This window comes from Zosterops lateralis (genome assembly GCF_965231275.1).
Source record: "Zosterops lateralis genome assembly, chromosome: 6".
Taxonomy (NCBI): domain Eukaryota; kingdom Metazoa; phylum Chordata; class Aves; order Passeriformes; family Zosteropidae; genus Zosterops; species Zosterops lateralis.
Genome location: NC_139761.1, coordinates 46164198 through 46173415, shown reverse-complemented (window position 1 = coordinate 46173415; position 9218 = coordinate 46164198). Strand labels below are relative to the sequence as shown.

General features: G+C 38.9%; 1 protein-coding gene across 1 annotated transcript in view; it reads right to left on the bottom strand.

Moving 5' to 3' along the window:
* Window positions 1-5851: 5851 nt before the first annotated feature.
* The window catches only part of LOC310910162 (mucin-2-like), a gene marked incomplete at its 5' end in the record, with an annotated part of 66121 nt that continues 62754 nt past the window's right edge, over window positions 5852-9218 (bottom strand). Inside the window, 4 exons of the mRNA XM_083862619.1 lie at window positions 5852-6353; window positions 7468-7597; window positions 7877-7916; window positions 8589-8717. Of these exons, the coding sequence (XP_083718745.1) occupies window positions 6101-6353; window positions 7468-7597; window positions 7877-7916; window positions 8589-8717 (552 nt within the window). The 3' untranslated portion in view covers window positions 5852-6100. The remainder of the gene's footprint in view (window positions 6354-7467; window positions 7598-7876; window positions 7917-8588; window positions 8718-9218) is intronic.

Below are 9218 nucleotides of genomic sequence, written 5' to 3'. Positions count from 1 at the left end.
TGGACCCTGCAGGATAAGAGGCCTTCCCTCTTCTGCAGCTGTATTAGCAAAAAGAACAATTCCTCTTGGCCCCTTTACAGCTCATTTCATGGATCATTTGCCATTAAAGGGTATGTGATTTTAGTAAATACAATAGGTAAATATTAACTCAGCTTCTTTATCACCACTGACTCACTGAAGATAAGCCATCATGAAGCTAATGTAATACACCAATGACTCACAAAAATATATTTTTGCTACAAACTTGGTAAAAGACACACTCAAATAGGAGGTATCCGGTGGACTAATGCCCTGCATAGCCAGCCACTGTACTGACGTCTGGCAGTTGCATTTGTATCATATCCTTCAGTCAAAAGGTGATTCCATAAGTGCTGTAAAGAGTTATGGCCATCCCAGTCCAACACTGGGATGCTGAGCTTGGAAATCCTCTAACAATCCAGTTCATTTCAGGCAAAACTGGTACTGCTTCTTGAAATTAGTATCCACTATAAGACAGTGTTTTACAAGCACTGCCTAGAAAATAACTCCAGAGAAATTATGTGTGCTCCATTAATAAAGTAATGCTAGCTAGGAAAACATTTCATTTGGTGTCAGGCAGTTGTACCAATAATCCACATGATAAAAAACATCCAAAGTGATTTTGGCAAAATATTTCACAAAACTGGTAGTTGTAGTAATCATTTGTACATTCTAAATTGCCAGTAGAATTCAAGAATAACATATCCTTTTTTAATTCTTTGCATGATATCACAGAATTTAGGAAAGTTACATTAAAGATTTAGCCTAGCAGATTTGTGTCTACCACACAGTTTGAAACAGATGTCATTAAGTATAAGGTGATCTGTAGCAGGAAGTGGGAAAGGAGGGAATGGATATATGTCATTAATTGTTCGTTGAAATACATGATGAATGCCTTCAGTATTCCAATTTCAGTAGGAGGTGGTTGGATGTTTTCTTACACTTTGCCTTAGAATGAACACAAAGTTCCTTAATCTCTCATCTAGCTATAGGGCTCCCTGACTTTTTGTGAACAAATCAAGGACATAAGTTATTCCTGTTTGCAAGGAATGAGTCCAGCTGCTCTTTTCTCTTTTTCTTTAAGAAGATGTAGATCTTTCAGAATCCACGTACAAGGAGTAATGACACGGCTGGTTGGTCTTCGTGCACATAGGTCTCCTTGACCTATTGGCACTTCCTCACGTAAGAGAGACTCCCTGCATAGAAAGTCATCTCATCAGGAGGTTGGCCCCTTGAGATTTTCTACTGAAAGGTTTTTCTTTAAGCAACTTTCCTGGTGGAAAAATATGGGGTAGCAGGACAAAGGGAAACATATGAATTTTTTGCTTTAATAATTAGAACTTTTATGGGATTTAGGCTAAAGCAGATTCTACCTCTTTTTAAAAAGCAATTTCTTATTTTCCAGGTGCCAAGATAATTCAGAAGAATGCTTAATACTCCATGCTTAATACTGAAGTCTCTATAACCTTGAAATTACATGAAATTACATACCCAGTAACCATGTCCACCATGACTGAAATTTACTGCAAGGCAAAAGAAAGGCTAAGAGATGGGTCAGAAAACAAGTTAAAGTGGGAATCTAAGCAACCTTGGCCTAGGGGTTTTTGTGTGGAAGGCAGAATTAGCTGCCCAAGAACTATCTGCCCTTACATTTTGCTCAGACTCCCTGTACTTTTAAGGGGAAAAATGATCATACATATCCCATAGATTTTGCAAAAAAGGGCAAGAAGTGCTCAGCTACACTAGTCCAAATGGACAGGCTATTGAAATTTAACTGCTGTGTCAGGTCACAGGCACTTGTGTAAAGTTGCATTCCTTGATCACTGTTCATGTTGCCTTTTGTTACTGCTTGAAAAAAAAAGCTGCATGGAGCACAGGTGCTCCTTCTCAGTGCCAGCTCTGCCATACTTTCTCTCTGCTTGATTTTTCTCAAAGTCTTGGGGTAATGAAAACATCACAGTGGTGTTTTCTACTGTTCTAGAGACTTGTTTGTGGAAAGAATTCAAGCATTTCATATAAGAATGCTGAAAAACTGGAACATTAAAGGGAATTCAGTTTGTACAGAACAGATTTTAGAAACGATGCTGAAAAAGAACTTACAGGATTTTCTGTATTAGTGATGAAAATATGGCTAGGGTAGCCTGCTTGGACCTGTTTGGACCTTAGTTTGGGAGGTTCTCAGAACACAGGTGTTTGTGACAACCTGAAAAGAGTGAGTTAATTTTCAAAATTTGGCCCTGGAAGAGGGCTGCTCAACTTTAAGAACTCGTTCTGCTTTAAAATACCCCTTTACCCCTCAAAGCTTCTGTTCAGAGGTGAAATTTCAGAAATCATGTATCAATGTTGCAGTTATTTAAATGTGTTTCATTTTTTGTCAGACCTAAAACTACAATAATGCTCTTTTCCATGATCTCAGAGTTTGTAAATCTATTTCTGTCTTTTCCCAGTATCTGAGTTTGCTTTTCCAGACAAGTGCAACAGTGTATAACACGCACAGTAACTGCACGATTATTTACTTAGGGCTTTGCCTTTGCTAAAGTCCTTTCACTGGGGCTTATGTGCTGAGTTGCATGTGCTTAGTTCAGTGAAGTGTGGTTTAGCAAAGTACACTCAAATGGTAAACACACTGAAAATTTTATCTTTCCCTTCCCACAGCACAAAATAATACTATTAAAGAACATAGTTAAATTAGAAAACAAGGTAATTATTAGATCAGAAGCCCCTACCTTGTATTATTTTGGGAAGAGTTCTTGGTTTGCATATGGTTTTTCCCCTCTTTCTGAATCTCATCTGCCTCACCTCAGATAGCAGAAGTAATTTTTCCATATTGCTAACAAGCATTTTCCTTTCTGTCTCTGGTGTTCTCAAAACACTTATCCAGTAATGCTTCATAAAACAACCGTGCTCTCTTTATCAGCAAATCTTCTGTGAACTCCTTTTTAACTGCAGATGGAAATTCTCACTGTGTTGCTGAAGAGTCCTATGTACAACCCTTGGTTTCCAGTGCATCTCCAGGTAACTATAAGGAAATTGTTTGAGATTCAAACCATATTGGTTGAGAAGACTACAAGTAGGAATGAAACCCATGTGATCTTGTACAGCAGGAGCTGGGACCTTGGGTTTTGGTGCCTTCGAAGGCTGTGTAGCTGGAAGTCCTACTTGCCTCCCAAGGCTTCCCCATTTTTCAAGACAAAACTGAAACTTAAGTACTGGGAGAGGAAGAAAAAGAAACAAAACAAAGATAAACCCCTCACCACCAATGGAAGTGGAAAGCCAGATAGAAAGTCTGGAGGAGATGAACACAGGGCTCAGGCATGGAGACAAGACATGGGCTCTTGTTACTGCTCCCTTTTTGCTAGACTCCAGAAGACAAGGCAGTTCCTGGAGAATGGAGTCATTCTTTGAGGACAGAGACAGTCAAACCCACTCTCTTCTAACACTAATGCTTTCTATGAAGCTGCCATGATCCTTCTTGGTAGGTCCTGCCTAGAAGGCAATGGGATCAGAAGGTTCCACAATCTCCTGAGTCCCTAATAGGCTGATATCACCCTTTCAGAGAGGTTGTTGAGACATTTCCTCAGTTTTTTTCCTGGGTTTTCCAGAAGAATCTCTTCTTGTGGCCTGCAGACCCAACAGCTCTTGCTTAAGAAACAAAATGCTTCCTGGGATCAGATACTACAGATCTCAATTTACTTCCAAGAGGTTTGTGGAGGGGATCAAAAGTGCTGCTCACTGCCACTACTACTCTTTGTAGGGATACAGAGTTAAGGTTTCTTTCCTTCCTTTCTCTCTCAAATACAATTGGTGTATTTCTCTGCTGGAGAAAGTTTAATCTGTTCAACGCTGTCATCCAGTTCCACTGGAAATGCAAACAGAACCACAAAGTTCTCAGGTGACTATGAGTGCAGAAGAGGGTGGAGGTTTAACACATGCAGTATGACCTGGAACTGCTAAGCACTTGTAAGTAAGAATTCTGACAGTGTGTGCTTGTGAACCTGCTTATGGGCAGCACTGACCCAGCACCAAAAATGAGAGGGCTGCCATAACCCCGAGCACTGTGACAAACAACACCTTGCATGTAAATTCCTGTCAGAATAATTGTTTTTCCTTAGTGCTTACTAAGAGCATATAAATGTGTGGGGGGAGAGATCAGCATTCATTTTTCTCAGAGATAAAACCCTCAACGTGACGGAATAGAAACTCCCTTTCGAGGCAGCTTGCTTTTTTTGGTAGAAGTGACTTTATATTCTCAGCTATAGACTGCCCTGCAGTGGTGAAGCCAAAATCTGCAGTCTTACTGACTTTAATCCAGGATTTTTAGAATTCCTCATTAAGAAGTAGTTTGCTCATCACTAGAAAGGACAGAAAGAGCCTGTGCAAACTACAGACTAGATGGAAAATAAATGAAGCAAGGAAGAATTTATATTTCAGTGTAAATACAGTGTGCAGCAAAATGCCACTACTGACTAGTAATATTTTATCTCTTTTTCATAGAAAACAAGGCAGATTTGATCACACTTTGTATCTGTTTTTGGAATTTATTTGCTGACTTCAGCCAAATTTAACTGCAAAAATTAAAACCTCACAGACAGCTAAATGTCAGCAGATTTTGAGAAAAGCAGTTTCTGCAAAAAGCTCAAGGAAATATATGGTTCTAGTGTCAGCACAGAAATTGTTGGATAACAGAGAATCCACAGAGGAGAGTGACTTTGTAAGTGCCCTGGGAAAAAACTCTCAGTCACATCTTACAATGAATGTGGAGACAGAAATCCCTAGAAAGCTGTGCTAAAGCATAAACTGGGCTTCATTAACTCTGCAGCTTGCTCTGTAAACTGACAAAACTTCCTTCTTGTTAGATCAGCTACCTCTCCAACTCCAGAGAAATCTGCTTTCCAATCATAGTATTGTAATGTTGACAAAAATGTGGAGTTCCATTTCCTGCACATCTTTATCAGTTTTATAAAAAGGCAGAAATCTTATCTGCCTTTTAAGCTGCAGCACATTTGATAGGCTACTAGTAGCAAAAAATGGTGCCATCAATTGTTTAGGTAGCAAAGATTCCAGTATTGAGTTGGCTATTGACCATAGAGATTTCATCAATGGAGAAAAAAGAAACCAAAAGCAATTTTTTTCATTACAACAGGTGTGGTTTGCCCTCACTGTATTCTAAGATGATTCAAGAGAAATTAATATCTTCCAGTTACTTGCTTCAGCTCCCCTTACAATAAGATAAACAGGCACTCCTTTAGATATGTCCTTTGTTGTGAGACAAGTTAATATCAAAATTGTTTATTGCTTTCCATTTTCTGCAGAGGAAACCTAGGATTGTTAGCTTTAGTGATGGGCATCTGTTTTGCAAATATTAGAATTTGGAAAGCTCTTACTACAGTAGTAAGCATACATCCTGAAAGCACTGTGAGTGAACTTTACATAGCTGAGGGGGGTTTTTTTGTTGGTTTTTTTTTTTTTTTTTTTTTTTTTTTTTTTTTTTTTTTGTGAAAATACGTAATTGTGATGAACTGAGACAGCTCTAAAATACAGAGCCCTGCTAAAGTAAGTTCTGGTGCTGAACTAGAAGTTTCTCCAAGTCACCTGAATAGTTTCATGATCATTATTCATCTTTGCCTTTGTTCTGACAGACAGCGTCATCTTCCCTGCCACCTTTTAGATCTGGTCTTCAGAACAGCACAATCTGATCAGCTTTTAAGGAGCCAGGAGTAGATACTTCAAAAATTTACGAAACCACTTGACTTCCTATAACTTGAAAAAGAACTTTTCTTCTCTCTTCAAACTCAAACTCATCAAGACTGTATAAGAATAAATACAAAAGCCATGCTTTTTGAGATGTGCTTTTAATCATTCAGAGAAAAATAAGCAGATTTGAAAAGGACCCAAGAGGGTGTGCACTAGTAAGAATACAAATTTGTGTTCTTATTTTGTGCACAAATAAATAGGGCACTGTTCAAATTAATTAGAGAACAAACAGGATGCAGTTACTGGGAAAAATAAAGTTCAATAGTAGTCAAGGAATTGAGAATGGTTCACAGTCCTTTTAGTCAACGATGCCAGGGTTCTTTTGCCTTCATTTTGACGTGAAGCTGATGGCTCTCTTGATCCGGCTCAGACTGCCCTTGTCAATTTCTTCATTGTTCTGCAGCTCATTGGACTGTGGCCTGCTGCATGCAGTGTCTTGACAGCTGCAGCTCTCCACGTAGATGTACTTGTGTGACACTGAGTGCCCACCGGGGCATTTCAGAACCACGTACTTCTCAGTGGTCTCTGTTTCTCTGCAGCAGGAGCAGCTGTGGTCCATGGAATTAGCCTCAGCAGAGTATCTGTTACAATGCAAAATGGCAATGTTACTCTCCGCCAGAAGCCAATGTACAGGAAAGGGTGAAATCAGGTACAGAACTCCTGTGAGAAGAGCCACAGTTGTGGCTAATGGAAGTACTAAGCTCATCTGACAGAACAGTGATTGTTCTGTGAAAATGCATAACCCAATCAGGGCAGTGTTAACATGAAGGGGAAGCAGCAGCTCTTTCTGTTCATATCTCACAGCAAAGAATTTTTTTGCAGCCTTGTGTTCATCAGCTTCCTAAGCACCATTCCTAACCTGAAGAATCTGTCAATATCAGGCTATAAATTGTGACAAGATCCATCTTTTTCTTTCATATGTGATAGAAGCAACCACATACAGCAAGACCCTGAGATAATCAGGAATTTTAAAATACTAATAAACTCTCTGGCTTCTCAGAGTTCCATGTGATACTAAAGACAAGTTTTCATCCATGTAAGGTGCACTGTGGCAGACTCAGTGATAGGCAGTAAGTTTCTTTGGAGTGCTAGAGTTGTTTTTCCAGTGTTTTAGTAGCTCAGTACCAGGTGTCCTACTAACCACTTCCTTATAGCCACTTTTTAATATATTCTCTCATTCCAGAGAAAAATGTATGGTCAAATTACTCTACTAACACCACATCTAAAGCATTCATTTTCTCATTTCTTCACTGTATAAAAATTGTGCATATTTGAATCTTCCTTTAAAAGATGTATGTGCATTTCATTTTAGGTGCTTACTATTCAGAAGCAGCTTTTTCACTTCCAGTTGTCATGTCTGGCTGCTCTCTGGGCTTATTCTCACTATAGGAAATAATCCATGTTCTTCTGTGATGATTTCTAGCCTAGGTGGTCTGACACAAAGCCAGCTCTTAACAGATGAATAGGCCTTACCAGAGCTGTCTGAATCCTGAGACAATTTAATGCACTTTTCTGCTTTGTATTATGACAAATCAACCAGTCAGTCACAGATTTCACAATTTTATGTCCATGATTCAGGAAACAAATAGTTCCAGGTCTTCTACCATTGTGTAGTCTACTATTTATTGTTCCTTTTATATAAACAAACTCAGTGCTACCAGGACTTAAATCTCATTGTCTGGTGAGTTTACTTACAGCGAGAAGGTTCCACATGTTCCTTCGCATTCAGTCAAGTCAACTCTGTCCACAGAGCGGCAGCCATTGTAGATGATGAAGTCTTGCCTGTGGCGCACGGAGCACGGCGTCTGGCTGTCCACAGGGGCACCTGCAGGGAAACAGCAGAAAATACTTCTAGTGAAATAGATCCAGGAATCCCTTGTACCCCAGCATTCCCTGGGCTTCACTAGAGCACTCAAAGAATTGCCTTAAGTGGTCTTTCTGCTTCAGCTTAAACTTCCCCAAAGAGATCAGACAGTGAAGGCTTGGAATGACAAATATAAATATAAAAGTATCTATTTAAATACAAATTTATCTCGAGAATGGGCTGATTTAAGAAGACAATTCATTCTCTGTATTGTTGATTCAGATGCACTGGCATACTTACAGGTTCTGCAGCAACCGTTAGGTAAGAACGAAATAGTTCCCTAAAAGAAAAAAGAAACAGAAAAAAAATTACATTATATTATTTTTCTATATTAAATAGGCATTAAGGCAAAAAACTGAGGAAAGCAATTCTTCAGTGGCTGGAAATAACCAGTGGAAACTGTAACATTGACCTAAATAAGCAAAGATAATAGTCTCTTCCTGACTTGAAATCTATCAATTTACAAAGGCTTGTGAAAATAAAAACAATTCTTTGAAGGAAGTCTACAGTCAACATCATGCAATTTTTCCTCAGAAGCAATTCCAAGAAATGGCTTCTCAGCATCCTCTGTATTTGAATGGGGACTTTGCATGGTGTTACTGGCAGCCTACTGACTGAACAGCTTGTTTCTGTAACATTTAAGGAAACCTGGCTCTTGCCGACACAGAACTGCAAACAAAGCAGTCAGTAAAGACTCAGTATCTCAGTGCTGACCAGTATTTTGGCTATTGAGAGACAGCTACCAGTCATAAATACTGAATTCTCACCCAAGTATCTTATTTCATACACTCTATAGGGTTGTGGATGGATGCATCTGGAACTTCTGCCCTTAGGACTGAGAAATTATGACAAAAGGCCATAATTGCTAAATTTTGCTTTTGTTGTCAGTTAGATGGCTGAACTAAACTGAACTATGTATGGAGTAGAGGGTAAATTTTCCATTTTTACTTACAGGTTTGCAGCTCTCTTCATTGAATGCTGGACAGGTAATCTCAGATGTGGAAGCGATAAGCTGGTTGTGGATATCTACGCAGCTATAAATGGTGCAGTTGTTGTTGGGATCATTTTTAAAGTCTCCAGGCTGCAAGTGAAATGCAAAACATAATAAGGAATGCTGAAGGGAACTCAGACACAAATTTTCTTGCTCTCTGATAATTACTTTCTTCCTGTTTCCCAGTCAATTATTTTTAGGTTAACAGTCATTTGGGATACAGATCATGGCATGTATTGCAATCTGCCATACAGGGAGAGAATTTCAGTTTTACATAGTATTTTCCTTGAGAAAGAAAAATGCCTCTAAAGTACAGAAGGTACTTTAACAAAATCATCCTTGCCAATGGATTTTGCCTTCAAAAAGCTAGACTGTTTTATGTTAATTAAGAAAAACCCTAACCCTTCATCCTACTAGGGCAATAGAATTGTTTCATATGCAGGCTTTAATAGTGTTTTTCAGCATACAGAAATCAAATAACATAGAAAAGGGGAAGCTTCCAGACACTGGAAGAAAGCCCCTTCCAATTTTATTGGGTTTCTCATTCAAGGAAGGGCCTTACAGATAATTTTATTTCATGAGAGCTATCTT